This window comes from Phyllostomus discolor, chromosome 5 (assembly GCF_004126475.2).
Source record: "Phyllostomus discolor isolate MPI-MPIP mPhyDis1 chromosome 5, mPhyDis1.pri.v3, whole genome shotgun sequence".
NCBI lineage: Eukaryota > Metazoa > Chordata > Mammalia > Chiroptera > Phyllostomidae > Phyllostomus > Phyllostomus discolor.
Genome location: NC_040907.2, coordinates 167,335,484 through 167,359,093, shown reverse-complemented (window position 1 = coordinate 167,359,093; position 23,610 = coordinate 167,335,484). Strand labels below are relative to the sequence as shown.

Genomic DNA, 23,610 nt, shown 5'->3' with positions numbered 1-23,610 from the left:
AAATATGGACTGGATGCAATGAGGACTCCAGACAGCTCGGTTCTGCGGGACCCCAAGGTGAAGGCAGGGGGCTGCAGGAACGAGGCTGAAGAACTACACAGGGACTAATTCAAGAGGCCAACAGATGGTGAGCTCAGGGGTATTTCCTCCAGACACGGCAGACTTGCATTTGAGACTGAACATCAGGGCCCGTGGAGAGGACCGACAGGAGGGGGCAGGCCCCAGGCCAGAGATCCAGATGAGCCCGTGTACAAGGGCAGCCTGGAGCTGACGCCGGAATGGGAAGCCTGACACGAGTCTCCAGGTGCACGCACGACGTGTGCACAGCCCGAGCACAGCGCCCCAGGGAAAGAGTCCTGGCTCTGCCACAGTCTCTGAAGCCCTCTCCGCTCCTGTCCCCTCTTTTGTAAATGGGAATTTCATCTAACTTACAGGGTCTTTATTAAGATTAAATGAGAGAATTATATGAAAGTGCCCAGCACAATGTCTGGGGCATAAATGTTCAATAGCTCTTAGCTCAAGTTGGGAAATGTATATGCATTTAAAATTCCAGGTTCCTACCACTCAGTAAATCTCTTCATAGATTTTTATTTCAAGGATCTACCCATGGCTTTAAAAAAAAACCAACCTTCAGTGTTTTTGACTTATTAAATCTTATGGTAAGACCATAATTCCTGACAACCTCCTCAGAGTAATAAACGTTTTATGAAAATCTCAATATCTAGATATGCCCCTAAAATTGTTTCCTCGTAATATGAAATGCAGATCTGCATCTCCGATGCAGCTCAAAACTAAACATCCAGTCTCAGCCCCAGCAACCCAGTTCAGGCCCAAATGGCAAATCAAGCATGACTGCCAGCTTCCTCCTCTCCTTTAAATCCGCCACGGTGGGGGGAGGAGGGGCTGGTGAGAGAGAGAGAAAAAGAGAGAGAGAATAACTAGAAGAAGTAGAGGCTAAACAGAGGTAAAATTATGCTTGGGAAAAAAACATAGCCATTGGTAGATTTTAGTTATGTGTGTGAAAATAATAAGTACTGGGTTTTAAGTCTTGAGAAACCATAGAAGAATATAAATAGAATGGTAACTTTCAATCAGCAACAGAAAAGCCCTGGCAAAAATTCAAGATATCCAGTGGAAGACAGGAAAAGATAACAGGAAAAAAATACAGAAGAAAAAGTACAATAAATGGAAAACAATAATAAAGGCAGAAATAACTCCTAATATATTAAATACAAAGGTTCAACTAACCAACTGAAAGTCTCAACTTTCTAGACTAAAAGTCTAGACTTTCACTGACTTTTAATAGGACTAGCATTTTAAATTGTTATCATTTTTAAAGGAAGCCCTAAAACACAGTCTTGGCTGTACACGCACTTTTGATAGAAGCATTTATCTTTCAAAAAATGTAATCAACGATGAGCATGTGATTTCTCACAATGAAAGACTTACCTAGAGATTCAGAGAAACAAATCTCTAGCTGGTGCCCATGGCTCCTCACACCGAATCAGAGACAAGAGACAGAGGCAAGGCAAGAAAGGGAGCCCCGAGACAGGCGATGGACCTGGCACAAGCAAAGAGGCTCAACACGTCTTTTGGAACCGCTGTGACTGCTGCCCTGCACAGTGCCCGGCACACAATAGACACACACTCAAAATGTGTGCGTGTGTTTTAATCTGTTACTCCTCATTAAGGAAACAGACAAAGTTGGCACTAGTAGTCAGTCTAGAGGAGATGTATACATGATATTAGTCTAAGCATATGTCTTAGATACACCCAGTAACAGACACTCTTCACCAGGATTAATGGCCACTCTGGAGGCAGAAGGCACGGGAGTGGCAAAGGAAAAGGCCGGTGGGCTCAGGCCTTCCACAAAGAACAGCCATGTAAGTCATCTGCTCCAACAAGCGTACTGCTTTCTAACCTTTCCTTCAAACAGTTTATTCCAATGTAGGATACAAATTCAAAAGAGAAACGTTTGAAGTTTGCAAATAGGTTTTGAAATTTGGCATTATCGAAGTTATCTAGTAAAAGTAGATATTGCTTATAAATTACGAAAGTATAGCATTTTACAAATAATGCCAATTTTTAATTAATGAAATAATTTCAGCAACATACGCCGAAGGATATAAGTATTTCGTCATAAGCTCAATTATTTGACCCAGTAGGTCAACATTTCCAGATTCAGTTGGCAGTTCATGGCTTCTATTTTCACATGCCCTCCTCTTCCTGGTACACAGAAAGTGATTAAATACTGTGTGCCTGAAGAGAGCATGAGTCATTCATTCCAAGAGCCCAGAGTGACGACACTCTCTCGGCCCAAGAACAACCGTGGGTTTTTCACTGCCGCTGAACTTTATGGGCAGTTTTACTTGCCTAAAAAAAAGTGGGGGTGGTGGTGCCAGGGTACACATAAATAATCAGACCCAAGTCTCATTTCCTGCTAAAGACAATGGATATTATTGGTCTGAAAAGACAATCACTAAAGTCAAAGAGATGAGGAAAAGGGTTCTAAAATGAGGAACTGAAAGTTCCAATTGTTAGCTCATCTATGCTTCAGCTCTTGGAATTGAATTGGTCAGGGTAAACAGATGAAAGAATATTTGGATTTAGGAGCCATCTTAAAAATGCAAAATTTGATACACGGTTTTTTGAACACTCTACTGGTGATGATTTTCTGGCATTCAGCAAGTTAAAGAGCTAATCCAATTTAGAAATGCTAGCAGCTGGTGATTTCCCAGTGTGAACACCAACTCACTGGCTGCTCATTCCGGCTGCTCCTGATTATCATCTGGGGGGTGATGAAATACTGATGCCTAGGCCCCACCCCTCAGAGAGTCTGACTCAATGGGCTAGGGTGGGGCCCTGACGCAGGTATTTTGTAAAGCTCCTCCAGGTGATTCTCCCGTGCAGCCAAGTTGGGAATTACAGCAGTCTCCCCTTATTGTGGGGTGGGTTGGCACAGTGGGTGCCACCCATAGTGGTGGCACAGAACCTTATATTTAATTTTTTCTATACATATACACCTATGATAAAGTTTAATTTACAAATCTAGAAATTTCATGGATAAAAGATTCATTCTTATCATAGACCTTAGCAATTTTAGCATACGATTTTTTTCATTCCTTGTTAAGTGGAGAATTTTCATCTTTTCACTTAAAGGAAGCAATGTATGGCTCCTCTGGCATATCTGAGTTGCCAGCACCACTGCTCCTGCACTCTGTGGCCTTTACTGAGTAAAATAAGGGTCACTTGAACACAAGCACTACAGGACCTTGACAGTTTGTCTGATAAACTAAGTGACTAATGGGCAGGGACAGTATGAAATTTCATCACACTACTCAGAACAGCGCACAATTTAAAACTCATAATTATTTTTGGAATTTTCTATTTAATATTTTCAGACCTCAGTTGACTGAGAGTAGCTAAAACTGAGGAAAGGGAAACCTCAGGTAAGGGGGAACTACTGTACTAGCCTAAATGATTATAAGTTAATGGGTGGAATGTGCATGAGTAGATTTAGTTTTATCCTATCGGTTTGCTTCAAAGATGATACCTGTGCCATGTACAACTTTAAACTCTTTCACGTAATAAAGTACTATAAATTGCATAAAGATCTCATAATATAGTGAACTGACATAAAAGCTGGTCTAGCCCTGGCTGATGTGGCTCAGTAGATTGAGTGCCGGCTTGTGAACCAGAGGGTGGCCAGTTCAGTTCCCAGGCAGGGCACATGCCTGGGCTTCGAGCCATGTCCCCAGTAGGGGGCACTCGAGAGGCAACCACAATTGACGTTTCTTTCTCTGTCCCTTCCCCTCTCTAAAAAAAATTAATAAATGAAATCTTTTTAAAAATAAATAAATAAAAGTAAGATCCTTTAAAAAAGAATATCTACACTTCTCTATTAAAAGAGGCATCTGATTACAGTGCAGCAAAGGGGTCACGAAGTTTTGATCACGATCATGAAGGATATTAGAAACGGATTTTTAAACTCTACACCAAAAGTTGTTCTCTATCTGAAGCATCAAGTCCTAATAGTGACATTTCAAGAAAGATCTAGTACAACTCAAAAAAAAAAAACAAAAAACAGGAGATAACTAAAGAAAGAGACTTTCATGAAAGATCAAATAACGTCATTAGGTCCTGGGAAAACCTAATGGATACATATAAAATTATGAGAGGTGTGGAGATTACAGTACATTCGGAATAAAAATGCAGGGGACACATGTTTAAAAGACATCGTTTGAGAATAAGTGAAAGTACAGCTTGAGTCACAACTTTCCAAACGCAACCTAAAGAGGCCGAAAATATAACCAGTTCAAACAAGGATTAGATGAATCTTTGAATAATAAATTCATAACGCATCACCCAAGAAACATAGCAATGTGTTGAAATACGTCTCTCACATTCTGCTCTCCCAAAAATTATCCTTTGATATAACTTTCAGAAATAGGATTCTGAGAGCCAAATGAGGGCACAACTGAGCTAACAGTTGGTATTTTCCTTCCCTCATTTTAGAGCTCTTAAACTGAGATACAGAAAATTAGCACTTCCATCATTAAATAAGTGCAACTTTTATTCCAGCTGGTGCTTAAATAATTTCCTAGCTTTCCCTGGAAACTTTGTTCAAAACGGACCTGCTCGCTTCCATCTAGGAGTGTCTGCATAGTGCTTGTGCCACGGTAAGTCCTCACCGACAACAAGTTTGCCTTCAAACCCACCCTCCAGTCAAATGAAGAGCTGCTGCCGGATCCGGCAAAGACCACCAAGACTGGGAGCCCCGCACCGCTTCAGTCTGGCCCGTTAGGCACGGGTCACCCTCGGATTCTTTTGTTTTCTTTTGCTGTTTTGAGTACCCACTTAGAATGAAGGCGCTGAACATAAAAAGAGTTATTTCTGGCAAGACAAAAAAAAAAGCCCCTAAAAGTCCACAAGTGCAGAGAGCCTGTTTCTTCCACGGCTTTCCACTCAGAGAGAGAAATGATCAGACAACTTACAGCTGGAAGAAACTTCACAGAATAAAATTAAAGAGCGCCTTTCTTCCCATGTTCTTTATTAGGAAAAAAAAGAGGTTTTTACCATCTTGGGAGAAAAAAACAAAACACTGAGACCTCAGGCTTCAAGACCCAGCTCCGCTCTCCCACAGAACCCCTCTTACAGCCCTGTCATAGCATCTCCACTCCAGAGCCTCGTGTGTGTCTCTCCCCCACCGGGCCACATCCTTGGCGAGGGCAGACAGTGTGTTAACCATCTCTTCGCTTTGGCACAATGCCCAGCAGACAGGTCTTTGATAAATGTTTGCTGAGAGAATACGTAAATGACTACACAGGAATTTGGCTTTAATATATTTGGAAGGAGAAAGAAGTAGAATGCTAAAGTAGAAGGGGGGAGGGGGCGCTTCTTTGAGAAAAGGGAATTTTTGAAAGCTGCAAAGGGGAATAGATGCCATAGCTACTAGAGAAGGAGAGACAAATCCTGGAGGTCAAGAAGCACAACTGCCCAGAAGGGAGACTGGCAAACCGTGACTCAGCTCAACTCAGGTCTGCCCATCACAGCGATTCCCTGGAGGGGAGAAAAACATGTGTATTTGCCATTAGAGCAATGTGTAATGACACTGTGAGCATCATTATTATACATGCAAACTAAAAGTAGAAGCATGTGGCATGTTTAAAATTTCCTAACATTTCAGTTAGACAGTATGAACTGCTTCAGACTGTATATACTGACCGTTGCAGAAACTGTGGGACTTCAGCTCAGCGTAAGGGGTGTCCAACCTGTGGCCCGCAGGCCGCATGCAGCCCAGGATGGCTGCCCAACACAAAACTGTAAACTTACTTAAAACAGTATGAGAATTCTTTGTGATTACGTGTCGCAATGTGTTTAATGTGGCCTAGAACAACTCTTCTCCCAGTGTGGCCCAGAGATGCCAAAAGGTTGGACACTCATGGAAGCTGATTCAAAGAATACGATTTATAAAGAAAGTGAATGTACTGTTCTTTCTTTTAAGACTTGATTTATTTATTTCTAGAGAGAGGGGAAGGGAGGGAGAAGGAGAGGGAGAGAAACATCCATGCGTGGTTGCCTCTCATGTGCCCCCAACTGGGGACCTGTCCCACATGCCCTGACTGGGAAGCAAACCAGGGACCCTTTGGTTCGAAGGCCGGCACTCGATCCACTGAGCCATACATTCACAAACCATGACAAACCACAGCCAGGGCTGAATGTACTTTTAAACATCCCACTGTCAAGTGGAAGAAATGCAAAGGCAAACTTGAAAGAACCTGAAATTAAAATGAAGTCACTTAAAAGAAAAAACACCAAGGAACACTGACCTAAAACCAACCTGTATTTCATTCAACCAGCCTTCCCAAAGAAAGCAGGCAGGAGTGGATATTTTTTCTGAATGAGTAGTTCCTTTTAGGGTCTCACAGCAACCAGAAAGTGAGTCATTCTAACAGAGCATGGGATTTAATTAAGATACTACCAGTATGTGTTGTGATAGTACTACAATACTAAATATTCAGTGTTTATCTTCACTTTTAAAATACTATTTATACATAATTTTTAAGATTACCAACAGCAACTGATATTTTTTAAAAATTGCTCTATTTTGCTAAACATAATCCAACTCAAATGTTCTTTTCAGTTCAATTCTGGTCAGTTGGCATATAATGATTATGACTTAACCAGCTAACAAGTAATTATTTGTTACAGTTCTATGACACTGCTATTAATTTTCAGACTTGTGTTTGCAATGCTAGATTTTAAAAGGTAATATTTTAAGACATATTTGAATAGGAATAGAAGTTAACAAAAAGGTACACAGAGAATCAGTAAACAGCTTGTAAAGACCTAACATTTAAATCCCCATAAAACCACACCAAGGGTTTAGACTATGGCTCTGAGATTTCACTAAATCAATAAATAGCACAGACAAACTAGTTTGATTTTTCCAATAGTCTAGTATTCATCTGCAAATACAACAGCTCATTTTGTCATAAATCACGAGAACAAAAATCATCAACTTTCTTTTGTTTTTTTGGCATAAGAGTCAGTTCAAAACAAATAAAAATGTCTCTGGGTCCCATTTACTTTCATTTGAAAAGAGAACAAATTGGCCCTGGCTGGTGTGGCTCAGTGGACTGAGTGGCAGCCTGTGAACCAAGATGTCACTGGTTTGATTCTTAGTGAGGGCACATGCCTAGGTTGTGGGCCAGGTCCCCGGCTTGGGGGCATGTGAGAGGCAGTCATCAATGTCATTTCTTGTACATCAATGTTTCTCTCCCTATCTTTCTCCTTTCCTTTCCTTCTCTGTAAAATAAATAAGTAAAATCTTAAAAAGGAAAAAGAAGAAAGTTTAAAATAAAAGAGAACAAGTTTACTGAATCCCAAACTTAGCAGTTAGATTACCCACCTTACTGAATAAAGCGAGAAATTAGCACGATTTTTTTTTAGCAAAAGAGGCAGCATTCTGGCCTTCTGTTCTTATATTCTCCATTTAATCCTCCCAACAACCTCTTTGCTGCTCCAAGAGGGTCGTCCAGAGACTAGTATTACTTCAATTCATTCAACACAGTTTTTACAGAAGACCTGCTGTGGGCCAGGTGCTAGGGGTATGGTGATGAATCTCCATCTTCTCCTCTTTGCTCTGGATGAATCAGGCTGGGCAGGTAGTACAAGGGGTAGCTGTTCTGCTGGGCGTCCTGGAGCAGCACCCATGTGGCCAGGTTCCTGAAAGACTAAGCTGTCAGGGCACCCCGGTTTCTGGCTGTACCCTGGTCAAAGCAGAGCACTTAGGGACCAGTGATTCTACAAAAGTCCCTCCCTTCTTTGAAGGTAGTTACCCTAAGAAAAGGCTTTTTCTCAGCCATTCCCTCTCTGCTTTGTAGGCTCTGAAAAGATGCCTGTGAAATTGGATCTAGGACTCTTGCAAAGCTAGACTCTTCCAAAGGCTTCAGGTTGCTCATCACAGGCTGAAATAGTTCCCATCCAGTACTTATCAATGTTTCTGCACAAAGATCTACCCTGTATCTATTCCCTTCCCAAACTGCAGATGTTCTAAAAACTTAAGAAGAGAAACCTGATAAACTGACTGTAACTGGAAAAACAACCAGTCAATCTATTACATAAGAACATTCCCTGTAACCATACAAACTAATTTTGCAAGAAGTCAGGGGTAGGTGTTGGGTCAAAGAACCAACCCGTAGCCCCTTTATCAACCTTTTCCTTCTGTATTGACCTCCCTCAGTGTTTGTGCTTTGACATATGAGAGGCTATAATTCTCTATTCAGGCTATACTCCAATGATTATAATAGCTAAAGATATATTTCAGTAGTATCCATAAAAATATAAATCCTATCACTTCATAGTCAAAGAGGTAGGAAGGTTTATAAAACATTTCTGTCAATACTGAGGGAAATCTGGCTTTGGAGTCACATGCTGAGCTGAAGCACAACTCTCCCCGCTTACTCTGTGAACTTGAATTATTACCTGTCTGTGCCTCAGTCTCCTCACCTACAAAACAAGGATAATAATAAACCCTTCTGAGGTCTGTGGGGATACAGTGTCTGGGTCAGAAAAATGCTCAATAAAGAAAAGTTATTATTAACTACTATGAATCTCCTTTAGCAATGTCAACAACAAAATATGTTCAAAGACTTCCCTTTGTCTACAAAATCTGAATCCAAAAACTGTCATCTGCCTTCTTAGAAAGACTCTGTCTTTTTTTCTAGCCCAAGAAGGAAGAAAAAACTTTGGAAAGATGAGGGAATGTAAGTGCTTAAAAATAAGTGTTCATAAAAATAAACATACAGACATGATCAACCAACAGCTTATTAGAAATACAAAATGTGGGGTAAAAAGTAGTTCTGGGTATCAAAACTGCTGAGCTACTTTAAAGAAACTGAAGGGTAAAACCACTAGAAATAAAGCTGGTTATTCAACAAGATTTTTACAATATGTTTAATAATTAATTTTTAAATTAAAATGTGCTATTATATTTTGTCGTGGTAATTTATGATTCTTTAGCACAGTTTTTCTAAAGTTCAAAAGCTTTCTTGTCAAAGTAAATACCAAATGACACAAAACTCTAAATACACTGAATATAGTTTCATAAAATATGATCCTGAAAAGAGAAAAAAAGCTCCTATGTGGATTTCAATTCCACAACTATAATTTCTCATTCCAAAAAAGTTAACTTCATATGACACACTAAAAATAATTTCATTCTCAAAAAATAAGAATAGAAATACTTTTTTATGTTTCTGTACATTCTAATTAATAGCTAGTATCTCCTCCAAAAAACATTCACCGGTATTCATCATTCAGAGTACCTCTCTCTCTTTCCATAGTGTATAGGTTTATGAATGGTACGCGCGTGCCAGACACGTCACCATCTTTTTGGTAAATTGCATAACACAATCATATCAGACAAAGGCACAGGACAATAGAAGCAGTTTCAAAACTGAAGAGATAAGACCATATTACCCTTTCCCAACGGAAAACTTTATTATACTCCTGGTGAAGTTTTTAAGTCATTGTACAATCCTTACTCTCAGATAGTGAAACTGCACTCTCAGGAAATTATTGAATGTTTACACAGTGTTTTATCACTTTCCCTGGTAGAAAATAAAACAACCTAGATGTTTTTTTCTAGTGGCCACCTCGCAATAGACATAAGCAACCACCAAAAAGCAATGCTACAGACGACTCACTACGCTTAAAAAAATAAAAAGGTCAGAAGAAATAACAATACTCTCAACTGTTTAACTAGAAGAAGAAAAAATAGGAAAAAGTAAACCATGTTAAAGATAAGGAATACAAAGACTTTAATTTTTTTATTGATTGTAGAGAAAGAGGAAGGGAGGGGGGAGAGAGAGACAGAAACATCAATTGGCTGCCTCCTGTACACACCCCTGACTCGGAACCAAATCCACAACCCAGGCACGTCCCCTGACGGAGGATCAAACCAGCCGTGACCTTTCGCTTTGCAGGAGGACATTCAACCAACCGAGCCCCACACGGTCAGAGTCAAAGATTTTTTTTAAGGGTGATATTAAATCAGATAGGAAAAACACACACAAGGGGAAATGCACCTTTTCTCTCATTTCTTTCCTCACCCAGGTGGACAAAGATTTTCTACCCCAGTTAGAAGCTATTCAAAACAGGGCCTAAAATGAGTGATCAACAACACAAGAAACATCCTATTTTTATGGCAATGACATTACTGAGAGAAAACTTGGACTTAAATTTAACTCAGCTCAACTCAACCAAAAATGCCTTCTGTATCCTAAGCACTCCAGAGCCCTGAGATACCAAGATGAGTCAAGTACGGTCCTTCCCTTGGGAAATGCACTGCCCCCTGAGGGAAAAGTATGGAAACTATTATTACATGGCTCAGTAAGGGCTACCATCAAAGTGTGCACTAGGTGCATAAAGCACCTGGATACACAGCAATGCGTTTACTGTGACCAGAACTCTGCCCCAGGAATGCGGGCTAGGGTGAGCACAGGGGGCCGTGACAACCGGGATGTGTCTGCCACCACCCGGGAGAATAAACTAGGAGGAAATGAGGCTGAGAGTAACGAGCATTCCAGGATAAGGAAATGGTCATTTTAACTTTGATATCAATGCTGATCCTTCTGACGTCTCTAAGAAAAAAACAAAGGCCTGATTCAGATTGTTCAATAACCATAAACATAAAAAAAAAAAACCCTACACACACAATGCCCACAGGCTTTTTTGGTCTTATAATACGGCCCTTTGGAAAAGATAGAAAGAACTCGGTGAGTAATCTATTCAGTTGAATAGCCAATTGGAAATAATGAAAGAGTTTAAATGCTGTCATTAGAAACAGGAGCAAAACTGGCCATAAAAGCAGAGGGAAGAGGTCCCAATAAAATAAAAAGAATTTTAAGTGATTCTATAGAAAAAGATCTGAAAAGCACTTATCCAATTAAAATACCATTATTAACAGCCAGTCTTTAAAAAGGACTTCAGTCTGGAGAGGACGAACTCTTTGGTCAAGTGCATGGGGTTCCTCTTTACTCACTGGCTCTACTTGAACACCTGAAGATCAAAACAGGCTGTGACTTCTGAAATATAATGGCCTCTTCCTTCCTCTAGATCTTCAGTCTACCTCAGTCTGTGGTTGGCTACATCCTAAGAGGTGAGCTAATCCTAACTGCACAGGCTACAGACATTTTATGTAGAAAAAAAAAGTTTTTAATTTGCCTTCGGGTGTGGACTTTGGATGTATAAACAGTAACTCAAACCACATGGCTTAATCCCAGATCTAGGCCCAGGTTAGCCGGTGGGTATTCCTGAGCCACAAAAGCCTCACATCTGTGTCTTATCTGAGCTTCTGCAGCTTAGGGGCATGGGCCGCGTGCCCGCCCACAGCCAGCTAAGACGCTGGCCGGTGTCCTGGGGGAGAGGAGGACTTCACGTCAGAGGACCAGCTGACCCGCAAGCCACCATCAGGGCAGGAGGGCCTCCCGCGGATAAGAACTGAACAAACCAAACCGAAGGACAACGGATTCACTTAAGAGCCCTCCCGTTCAGAGGACTCCTGTGACGCTACCTTGTGCCGTGCCATCCGCCAGCGCGGTTCACGCCTGTCGACCTCGGGGCTCCGAGAAAGAAGCGAGTGGCCCTACGAAGGGAGACAACGCGGCCCACGCTGTCCATGCGCCGCCCAGCTCACCACCGCCAGACTCACCGGCGACTGCCGAGAGGTTTTCTGAGTGTTTCTCACGGAACACACCCACGTCGACTCCTGCCCTCCAAGACGTACGGACACCGGACAACTTGGCATTGTGCTAAACAGCACTTTCCGTAGGGACCAGGCCTGAGGAGCCGGCCGTCACTTCACAGCCGAGGAAAGGAGGCACAGAACCGCGTCCTGTCCCAGGGGCGGGGGAGGATCGCACGTTCCCGCAGCTGCAAATAGTTAACCTACAGAGTGGGCTCTTCCACGGCCTGGGCGAGTGCGCCAGCGCCCCCTCCGCAAGCTGAACTCGGAGCCTCATGAGCCCACACTCTGGGGGTGATGAGGGTGGGGGTCGGGGCCAGGGGCGAGCCAGGCACAATGGTCCAATCAGGAGAAACAGAGAGAAGCCAAAATCGGCCAACCGACAACAACTTGTGTCCCAAGACCATCGCGAACCATGTCTGGGGGCAGTAGTTTCTCCTCCATCCCGAAGAGAGGACACGATGCAAACTGGCGGGAAAATACACCCGGCGTCTATGAAAAACACACGCCCTCCTTCCCAGCACACCCGCCAGCAGGCCCGCAGGCCCTCCGGGGCAGCGATGCCCTCCCGGTGACCTCAGCGACCCCACCAGCCGCACCTGCCCCGGAAGGCTATCCCGGGGGCTGGGAGTGGGATACACGAAGGCCCGGATCCCCGGAAACCATCCCACGAAGGTGACTGCGGCAACAGGAAAAGCTCCCTCGGACCTGTTACACTTTTCAAGCGCTACCACGCAACTCCTTTGCCGAGATCGCCCGTGAGCACGTTTGAAATGCTCGGTTTCTTCCACGAGCTCTCTTCTCTCGCTTCTACCCGGAAAGGTGTCTACGGAGGCGGCGGCGAGGAAGAGGACGGACGACCCCGGAGGCGGAGGTGCTACCAGTGCCCCCAGCCTGTCGGAAGCCACGAGGCCCGGCTGCGGTGGAACTCGCCACTGGGAACCGATTTTCCCACCGCGAACGGGCAGCTTCCCTGACCCCGAACACGGACCCACGACCCATCCCGCGTCGCCCCATAGTGAATCACACAAAAATATTAAAAGTTGGACATTACAGTACAATTTCACTGTGATACTAAAATCAGTGGAAAGGGGCTTGAAAATCGGACGCCTGTGGGGTAACCAGAATGAACCGCGACTTTAAAGAAGGACTAGAAACAGGTGTCGGCAGAGTGAGGCTCCCACGGCACGCGTCACTGAACTGGGGTCGCCTGTGGCCCGGGGGCCGGATTCGAACCCAGAACTTGTGGCGAAGGACGCGCCAGAGGCCGCTCGGAGTGGAAGGGGCCTCTAAGGCCAGGGGTACTTCTCTCGAACTTTCCGGCGGGACCCCGACTGCTGGCAGCTCGCGCCCGCCCTCCGGGGGATGCCCGGCCGCGCTCGACGCGGAGGCATCTCCGAGGGACGAGGGTCGCCGGCCCTTTGTCCCCGCCGAGGGGCAGGGACCGGGCGATCGCTCCCTCCGTCAGGAAATTATGACAGCTCGCGCGCCCTCGCTCGCGCCCGCCAGGGCCGCAGGCGGCGCCCTCCGCGGTCGCGGGCGGAGGGGCCCGGCCGCGCCCCCTCCTCGCCCCCCGCCCCGCCCCGCCGCGCCAGGCCCAGGGTGACCCCGCGCCGCCGGCCTCACCGGGTCGGAGCTGGAGGCCGCCATCGTGGCGGCTGCACCACAGCGCGCGTTCGCCCTGCTGCAGGATGTAGTGGTCCTTGGCTTGGAAGAGCTCCATGCCGGCCCGGGGAGCTGAGGGAGGCGGCGGCCCCCGGGCCCGGGCGGCGGCGGCGGCCCGCGGGGAGCGCGCGGAGCTCGCGGAGCGTCTTCGTCCGCCGGGGCCGCCAGAGCCCGCGCCCCCGGCAGCGGCGGCTGAGGGAGCGCCCAGGCGGCGGGACCCGCGAGAGAACGCGCCCCGGAGGCGGCGGCCGGCGGCGACTGGCAGCGGCGGTGGCTCCAGAGGCCTCTCCCCCCCGGCTCCTCCCCTCGTCGGGCTCCGCCCGGCTCCTCCCCCGGCTCCTCCCCCGGCTCCAACCTTCGCCTGGCCCCGCCCCCGACTCCCGCCAGGCTCCTCCCACTGCCTGGCTCCGGCCGCACCGCGCCTCTTTTCCCGGACTCCGGGCGTCTACCCTTTCCGGCCACCTGCGCTCCTCCCGCTTCCCCCGAGTTTATTCCCCCAGCAACCGCCCCCAGGCTCCGCTTCCTCCCTCATCAGCCTCCCCAGCTTCCCTCTCCCCCGCTCGTTCGGCCGGCCGGCCTGCCCGCTGCCTGCACCGCGGGCAGAACCCGGTCCCGGCTGAGTCAGGCTGGCCGTCCTCCTTCCTTGTGGCCTTTGGAACGGAAGCCCACTCATGGGCCTCCCTGCCCACGCCAGCAGGTTATTCGTGCCTTTCACCGGCCCGGAGAAAAGACAGGCCGACTCCCTAAATCCAACTCGAAACCGGCTCCTTTCCAGAGGCACCAGCTGCCCGCACAACCCGGCCAGCCAGCCATGGGGCTGGCTGGGGTGGGGCTGGGGTCAGGGACTGTCCATCCAGGCTCTGTGCTGGAGCTGGGCTGTCTTATTTTGGCTTTCCTCTTAGAACCTTGGGGCCGTCGACAACAGCAGGCGTTCAATAAGTGCACGTCAACGAGGAGCATGTAACAATAGGAAATACACCACTATTAGTAGCGCAGGGCTCTAAGTGGCCGGGGGAAGGAGCAAAGTTCAGAAGCTAGCGTGTCCCAAATTGAGCAGGATAGATCTGAGAAGACTTCATAAAATAAGTCAATTAATGAAGAGGATGGATGTGGTCTGACAAGGGCAAGATAGCTGGAGAACCTTTTGCGGAAGGAGGAAGCCCTGAGTATCCTTGAGCTGTCTCTCTCAGGCCAGCTGGCTTCGTGAACAGAATTGTGCGAGTCGGGCCCCAGTGCCAGGCCCGGTTCCAGGTGTAATCCACCTGGATCATTTCAGGAAGATCTTCTGGTCTCAGGTGGTGGTTGAATTAAATGACCTTTCCACACACTGCCCTTTTGATAAATCAGTGAGCCTTTCTACTCCTCTATCCTGCCTTTTCTAATGACTTAGAGCAGCGATTTTCAACCTTTTTCATCTCATGGCACACATAAACTAATTACTAAAATTCTGTGGCCCACCAAAAAATGTAATTTTTGCCAATCTGACCAAAAATAGGTGTCATTTTGGTTCACTCACATCAGATGGCTATTGTGTTGGCTGCTGTCATTTTTTTATTTGACAGTCTAAGGGAAAAGAGTTCAGTGCCCTGGACTAAAATAGTCACCTATTGTATGTTTTAAAAATTCTGGCAGCACCCCGGCTGAAAATCTGGAAACTGGGTGGGCATAACTGATCCTGTGTGTGTGTGTGTGTGTGTGTGTGTGTGTGCCTCACTCTTTCTAAAATAAATTTTTTAAATAACATTGCTTTAGAAGAGAAGAAAAAAAGACAAAGTAGGAGACCAGAAAAGCAAGGTAATGCTTTTTACCTCTGCTTTGATCAAAGTGAAAGGACCCAGACACAGGAAGGAGTTCCACATTACTAATTATTCCAGCCCACACTGATTTCTTTGTTGATTTTGCATAGCACAGAAAGTCCCCTGATGACAAAATGTCCTGCAATCTCCGATAAGTACCATGCCTTCCATGCCGCCCAGACACCTCACCATAAAAGTCTGGGGGAATAATTACCATATCAAATCATTGTGATGTGATTTAGACACAAAAAATAATAGAAATGGGGGGTAAGAAGTTTCAGTGGAACCATCAGTTTCAGATCTACGGCTGAATTCAGTCATACATTGACTTTCCTCAGCAGAAATAAATGAATACAGAATGAGAAAGCCCTATGAAGGCAGAATGTTCTACAAATGACTTCATTATTTTTTAGTGAATCACATTGCCAGATGTGAAGAGAACAATGCTATTGTAAATTTTAAAGCAGTTGCTTAGTTGACGGAAACTTTGCCTGATGTTTTAAACCTATAGTGGTTCCCACCCTGGCTACCTGTTAGAATCGCTTGGGGCTGGGGAGTTTTGCAAACCTACCCATGTTTGAATCGCAAACTAAATAAACCAGAATTTAATTGTGGTGGGCTCTGGTATCAGTTTTTGGTGTGTTTTTTTTTTTCAAAGCTCCCCAGAGAATTCTAATGTGTGTCTGAGGTAAGCACTACTATTTCCCATGAAATGAATTGCAAACATTTGCCTGACAGCAGTTTAGCAGTAAAGAGCAATCAACCCTTAACTAATACCATTGTGGGGGGTTGGTTACCTGTAAACGCAGAGTTAACAAGCAGAGCCCTAACAGACAAAAACCCGAAGGAAAAATTTCCTGGAATCCCTCTGACCTAGTTGTACACCGTTCTCTCCCTCTTGCTCTAAATACCTGCTTGACTTTGGGGTAGGAAGAGCCCTGGCCTGGCTGAGCAGAATGAGTGAAAGAGGATGGGACTTGCCTCTCATGGGACTTTCTGTGCTATGGAAAATGTCCTGGCCTTGGCAGATATTATGTCCCCAGTCGACTGCCTCAGCTGGCTTGCCTGTCAGGTGTTCCTGAAGCTTCTCCCTGGCTGGCCTCCCTATCTTCATCCCTCCCTTCCAGCTTCCTAATTCGAGGCCACCCTGCCCCTGAATGGTGGCACCCAGGTTATAGTGCAGTTTATGATGCTGTTCTGGTTTTTTAAACGAGAAAACCGTCATACATATTTTATATCTTCTTTTACATGCATGGTATACTTATACTAATTGAAATATACTCACTAGGGTGTTAGGTTCTAGCCAGTTCTGTGTGAGCTCAGCCAAGCCACGAAATCTCTCAGTCTCGGTTTGCTTATTTATTAAAAGAGATGACCACTAGGGGTTTTCCAGCCCTGCAATCAAGGAATTTGAGAAAATGAGTCCACGTAGTTAAGCCTACACAAACAATGATGGCAATTGTCGCAACTTTGATGATCAGTTTGGCCTTCGATGTCAAGTTTATCATTTGTCTCTGAGATTTGGGGTTCTGATCAAACTCTAGTACCCTCTGGTGCAATCTGACTTTTGACATCATCTCCTGTCACACTTGACCACAGCCTTGTGTGTGGTCTGTAAGAACTTTCTTCAGTCTTGTTTGCATATGAGAAATCTCCCACAGGAGAAATTTAAAAACAAACAAAAAAAAACATATTCTGCCTTCCAGGAGGCTGCTAATTTCTTAGGTCAGCAGTTGGGGGTACTTAACGTCCCAACACACTCAGAAGCCAATTGTTACATTTGCTCAAACATCAGCCAATTTCTCATGGATTTGCCTGCCAAGAAACATGTGCTACTTCCTCCTATAACTTTATCAGGGACAACTGGAAATTGTAATTACCACTTTGGAGCACTGAGACATACATAAAATTAAACAAACACGGAACAGAAAGGGGGAAAGTCCCTCAGGGGACCATTACATTGGTCTAAATGAGAGGGTGCTACTTTGTTTAATGAAGAAGGCCATCTCTCCTTCATTTCTATGCTTTGGGGGTTAAAAAGCATAGCCGGCTATTTCATTGCATGGCCTGATAAATTAGTCAAGGACCCAAGTTACTGTTTAAACCAGCTGGAATAACTAACTCGGTGTGTGTGAGAGAGAAGAAAAATGGACTGTGTTCTTTGCATCTAAGCCCCTTCCAAAGGAAAGGTACAGACTTTCGCAGTGATAATTTCATATTTGTGGAAAGCCAGCTTTCTCGGTTCCTTTCTGTTATGCACTTACTTTTCAATGAAAAAAGAAGATGAGACAGTTGAAAAATTAGGGAGTTCTAAAGTACAGCATAGGGAATATAGTCAATAATATTGCAATAACTCCGCATGGTGCCAGGTGGCACTGGAAATATTGAGGGAAACACTTTGTAATGTGTGTGGTTGTCTAACCACTCTGCTGTACACCTGAAACTAATACAAAATAGTACTGAATGTGAACTGTAATTGAAAATAAAATTTTTTAAAAAGTGTCTTAAAAAATTTTTTTAAATCTTAAAATCCTTTTTTTTAAAGATTTTATTTATTTATTTTTAGAGAGGGAAGGGGGGGGGAGAGAGAGAGAGAGAGAGAAAGATTCAATGTGCGGTTGCTGGGGGTTCTGGCCTGCAACCCAGGAATGTACCCTGGCTGGGAATCGAACCTGGGACACTTTGGTTCCCAGCCCGCGCTCAATCCACTGAGCTATCCCAGCCAGGGCATAAAAGTGTCTTAAAAATTTTTAAAATAGTCCTACATAAACTAGCTTGAAGAATGTCCAAGGTATACCATTAAATAGAAAAATCCAAGTTGCAGAATAGTATTTTAAAGGATTCCATTTGCATTTTTCAAAGGGGAGGATGGGATAGAGATCATTTTTTTTATATGTCCAGAACATTCTGAAACGGAACATAACTAGGTGCGGTTACCTCTGAGGAAGGCAAATCTCGAGGCGATATGTGGCAGTGGGCGGCAATGAGGAATAAAGGGAGAGTAAAAACTTTTCCTTGTCATTTTAAAAATAATTTTTAAAGAGAGAGAGAGGGAAACCTTGATTTGTTGTTCCACTTATTTATGCATTCTTTGGTTGATTCTTGTATGTACCCTGACCAGGGATCAAACCTACAACCTTGATGTATCTGTACGATGCTCTAACCAACTGAACTACCCAGCCAGGGCTTATAACCATGTGCTTTTAATGCTTTAACATTTTTTTTTAAAGGCATAAGTTAGTGTGGTCTTTATCAGCTTCCACCATGGCGTACTGTGGCCAGGGCTAAAAAGTACAGAAGGTGATGGTATAGCCCATCAACCTCATCTTCAAATACTTGCAGAGTAGATCCCGGATTCAGGCATGGCTTTAGGAGCAAGTGAACGTGCGGACAGAGGACCGTATCATTGGTTTTGATGAGTATATGAACCGTATTAGATGATACAAAAGGGAATCATCCTTAAACAAAGTCAAGAAAACAACTGTGTCAGATAATATTACTCTGCTCCAAAGTGTCTCTAACTAGAAATGGCTAATAAAGTGAGAAATTGTTTCGAAGTTATCACAGGTTGTGTTTTTAGGTGTCCTTTGTTGGGGGTATAGTTGTTAAACATTTATTCATATTGCTTTGATCACCCTTATGTTATTACCAAATGACAATAAATCCTGCGGGATTGTTTTTATTTTTAAAAAATTATACTTATCTTGCACATGTGTGTACGTGTGTGTGTAAAACTCATTCTTCCACCACAACCAAAAAGATATGTTTAGGTAACTTATTACCTAAGGATCTAGGACATTTTGCTTTGACAAGCCAGGAGTCCCAGACCTAGCTGTTTTTATTCTTCATACATTGCTTTTTATTTTTAGATTTCCTAATACCTTTTTTTAAATTATATTTTATTGAGTGCGGGCTGCAAACCAAAGCACCGCAGGTTCGATTCCCAGTCAGGATACATGCCTGGGTTGCAGGCCACAGCCCCCAGCAACCGCACATTGATGTTTCTCTCTCTCTCTCTCTCTCCCTCCCTTCCCTCTCTAAAAATAAATAAATAAATAAAATCTTTTTTAAAATTATATTTTATCATTTAGGCTATTACAACTGTCCGAATTTTTCCCCTTTGCCCCTCTCCACCCAGACCGCCCCCACTCCCTCAGGCAATCCCCACACCACTGTCCATGTCCATGGGTTATGAGTATATGTTCTTTGGCTACTCTATTCCCCATGCTGTACTTTACATCCCCATAACTATTTTGTAACCACCAATTTGTACTTAATCCCTTCACCTTTTTTGCCCATACCCCTAACCCTCCTCCCATCTGGCAACCATCAAAACGTACTCTGTATCTATGATTCTGTTTCTGTTCTGCTTGTTTATTTTGTTTTTTAGAATCAATTGTTGATAGACAGGTATTTATTGCCATACTATTGTTCACATTTTTATTTTCTTCTTCTTAAAGAAGACCCTTTTACATTTCTTGTCATACTGTTTTAGTGGTGATGGCCTCCTTTAGCTTTTTCTTGTCTGGGAAGATTTTTCTGTGTCCTTTGATTCTAAATGATAGCTTTGCTTGGTAGAGTAATCTTGGTTGTAGGTCCTTGCTTTTCATCTCTTTGAGTATTTCTTGCCAGTCCCTTCTAGCCTGCAGAAGTTTCTTTTGAGAAATCAGCTGACAATCGTATGGGAGCTCCCTTGCAGGTAACTAACTCCTTTTTTCTTAATGCTTTTAGAATTCTCTCTTTAACGTTTGACATTTTAACTATGATGTGTCTTTGAGTGGGCCTCTTTGCATCCATCTTGTTTTGGAATTCCCTGTGCTTCCTGGACTTGTATGTCTATTTCCTTCACCAAGTTGGGGAAGCTTTCTGTCATTATTGTTTTCAAATAGGTTTTCAATTTCTTGCTCTCTCTCTTCTCCTTCTAGCAGTCCCATGATGGAAATATTGGTACATTTGAAGTTGTCCCAGAGGCTCCTTACACTGTCCTCATAATTTTGGATTCTTTTTTCTTCTTGCGGTTCTGATTGGTTATTTTTTTGCTTCCTTATATTCCAAATTGCTGATTTGATTCATGGTTTCATCCACTCCACTATAAATTGTCCTTTATTTCAATTAGTATATCCTTCATTTCTGACTGGATCTTTTTTATGTTGTTGAGGTCCTCATTAAGTTCATTAAACATTCTTAAAACCAGTGTTATAACTCTGCATCTAGTAGATTGCTGGTGTCCATTTTTCCTAGTTATTTTTCTTTTTGAAGTTTTGTTGTGTTCTTTCATTTGGGCTATGTTTCTTTGTCTCCTCATTTTGGCAGCCTCCCTGCGTTTGATCTGATGTATTAGGTAGAACTGCTATGTTTCCCAAGCTTGGTAGAATGTTCTAATGTAGCAGGTGTCCTATAGGGTCCAGTGACACTGCCTCCCCTATTACCTAAGCTGGGTACTCAAGGTACACCCACCATGTGGGCTGTGTACTCTCTCCTGTTATAGCTGAGCTTTGATCGCTGTTGGCACATCCAAGGTCAGCCATCCCTGTGTTCTGTCCAGGGTCACACAGCATAAGCTATAAAGGGATCTGTAGATGGTGTTACTTGTGCTGGGCTTGGAGATGCCCAGATGAGGCCAAGCTGTGTACAAAGGCCAGCTGCTGCGGGTGCTAGGCCTGGGGCAACTTAGGTAGAAGTATGCAGCTTGCTAAAGCCAGGTGCTGCTTGTTTGAGAGAATTTAATAAAATCTGAGTCTCAGGCCAAGACAAGCCATTTGTATGGAAAAACCAATGGAAACAGCTCGGGTGGGCCCAGAAGTTGGGTGGGGCCAGGCTTCAGGGAATCATCAGGGTGAGGCAGACAGGGATAGTCAGGTTGACGGAGTCTCAGACATGCTACCTGCCTGCCTGCTCTGTGGCTCTGTTGGGGGAGGGCTCAGAAAAGACACCATGGCTTCTGCCAGCACTTCTGTCAGGGAAAAACCTGCCCCACAGCTCTCCTCCTGACGACGGACAATTCACTTTCTCCATGTATGTCTCTGATGCCTTCCAATCTGCTGCCCCAATGCTGGAGCTCAGAGGGCTTGAATCTAATTAAGTCTGTGTGTGGGCCACGTAAGAGAAACTGCCTCAGATGCCAGCAGTTTCTATCTTTCACAGCTCCATCCCTACCGGTTTTTGCAGCTAGAAGTTATGGGGACTTACCTTCCTGGCACTGGAACCCTGGGCTGGAGGGCCTGGTGTGGGCCTGAGACCCCTCACTCCTCAGATAACCCTCCCAATTTTTATCCACCATGTGTAGGAGTGGGACCCAGCCTGATCCACATCCTCGCCCCTCCTACCAGTCTCAATGTGGTTTCTTCTTGAATTCCGTAGTTGTAGGACATCCATGTAGCTTGATTTCTGATGATTCTGAATGACGGTTGTTCTATAGTTTAGTTGTAATTTTGATGTGGTTATGCAAGGAGATGAGCCATGTTTACCTATGCTGCCATCTTGACCAGTAATCCTAATAGCTTAAATGCTGTCAAAGTGAGGTATAGTTAAGTATATAAGCCATCTTTCTGCACTGTATACTCTTCTAAATGGAGAGTAAGGAACAGAGGTTTTTGTTTTTTTTTTCCTTTGGCATTTTTTCTAAACCACAGGAGTGGCTGTGGCCTGTTCTTCCTCTCTGCCAATTTTAATTCTCAAGCTGATGGCCTTCCGGGGTCTGTACCATTGCAAATCAATAACAATGGCCAAAATGCTTCCTGTTAGATAATCACATTAGAGATTTTTCAAGGAATGCTTTGATCTGCACCAGAAAACAACAGGAGCAAAATTACTTCTGTAGAAACTTGGTATTTACATCCTTGGAAAAATCAGATTTTAAACCCATTGTTTCTTCTCCTGATTAAAAAAAAAATAAGAAGAAAGAGGGCATGGGGGAATAAATGCTAATAGGAAAAAATACAATAAAATAAATTTAAAAAATAAAAAATAAGTAAAGAAAAATAATATCTTAATGTTCCATCATTTTGTCAAATCAGCCCTTAGTTTCAAGGGAAAGATAGGGTTTGGGTTTTCCTAATACTGCTCCACCCTTTCTCTCAATTTTACAGCGATTCTTCAGTGAACTGGAGGGTGCACAGTGAAGGGTGTGTGTTGGGGGAAGGGTGTTTGGATGGGCTAAGGGAGTGGGGGAACATGGGTGGGGAAGTGAAGAGTGGACTGTGATTAGCAGTCTTCAAGACAGTGATTTTAATGAGGCTCAGAGAGGGCAACCAGAGACCAGATGCAAAAGTGGCAAATACATTTTTAAAATTTGGACTGCAGTCCCATTTCAGAAGTAGAGTGCCCTTGCTGTTTCTTGAATATGATGAGATACTAACATTTAAATTGTCTGCACATTATGCATTATTTCTCATTGCTGTTCTATAAGTTAATCAAGTAGGGGTTCTAGGTTGTAGGGCTAATGCTTCTAAAGCTGCAACCCAAAGGGTTCCGTCTAAGGCAACATTGACATTTTAAAAAGATCCATTCCACACAGTGAAAAATCATTTGCGAAAGTGGAGGTCCCTTGTGCGTGTTTCCCCAATACTATAAACCCCTTAATAAGGTTTTTTATATATATAATCTTATTTCTTTTCTTCTCACCGTCGCCCTCATACAGCACAGATCCTCCCACACCCCTCCTGGCCAAACTGCTCTCGAGATTCCTTTTTCATTTCGGCTCTTTGCTGTGAAATCTGACCTCTTAGGGCTCCTTCCGCTAGAGAGGCCTGGTCCTCCTGGGAAGGGAGGGTGGCCGGGAGAACCAGCGCGAGGCTAAGCCACAAAGCTCTCCAGCTGCGGGGAAAGGGCACAAGTTTATCCCTCCGCTCCCGCAGGAACCTGATTTCCACCCCCCCCCCCCCCCCACCCTTGGAACTCAGTAAAACTATTTTCCTTTCGAATGGGGAAAAAAAGGTAGCTCGTAAACAATTTTATTTGGGGCCCTCGCATTCAAAGTTCCCACGCTAGTCTCTGGACTTTTCTCCCCTTGTGATTTCACGGTTGGAATTCGAGCGTCTGGCTCAGAGGACAAGGACAAGCTTGGGGACAGGTAGAACCGCCTGCAGAAACAGACCGCCCTGGATCCGTAGGCATTCCCCAAGGCGACCGCAGCCCCGCGTTTCCCGCTGACCCGCCCTATTCAGAGCAAATGACTTACTGACTGTTCTGCCTGTCAAGCTCGGAGCTGAGAAGCCAAGCGGGTGGAGAGCGACAAGTAGGGAAGGGTCGCTGTGGAGAGACAGGCAGTTTAGAGGAACCCTCTCCTCTGGTTCTCCCCTACCCCTTGCAAGATGTGCTTGCCAACAGTGTTTACGCCGCCTGCCTGCCTGCCTGCCCGGCAAGTCCACAACGCGGGTCAAACCCTGGGTCCCACCCACT

At 44.6% G+C, this 23,610-nt stretch overlaps 1 protein-coding gene and 1 pseudogene across 1 annotated transcript in view; one reads left to right on the top strand and one right to left on the bottom strand.

The window, feature by feature from the left end:
• The window catches only part of INPP5F (inositol polyphosphate-5-phosphatase F), a 67,904-nt gene extending 54,225 nt beyond the window's left edge, over positions 1–13,679 (bottom strand). Inside the window, exon 1 of the mRNA XM_028512489.2 lies at positions 13,376–13,679. Coding sequence (XP_028368290.1) covers positions 13,376–13,472 — 97 coding nt within the window. The 5' untranslated portion in view covers positions 13,473–13,679. The remainder of the gene's footprint in view (positions 1–13,375) is intronic.
• A 4,795-nt stretch (positions 13,680–18,474) lies between these two features.
• LOC114498014 lies at positions 18,475–19,054 on the top strand (annotated as a pseudogene).
• The last annotated feature ends 4,556 nt before the right edge of the window (positions 19,055–23,610 follow it).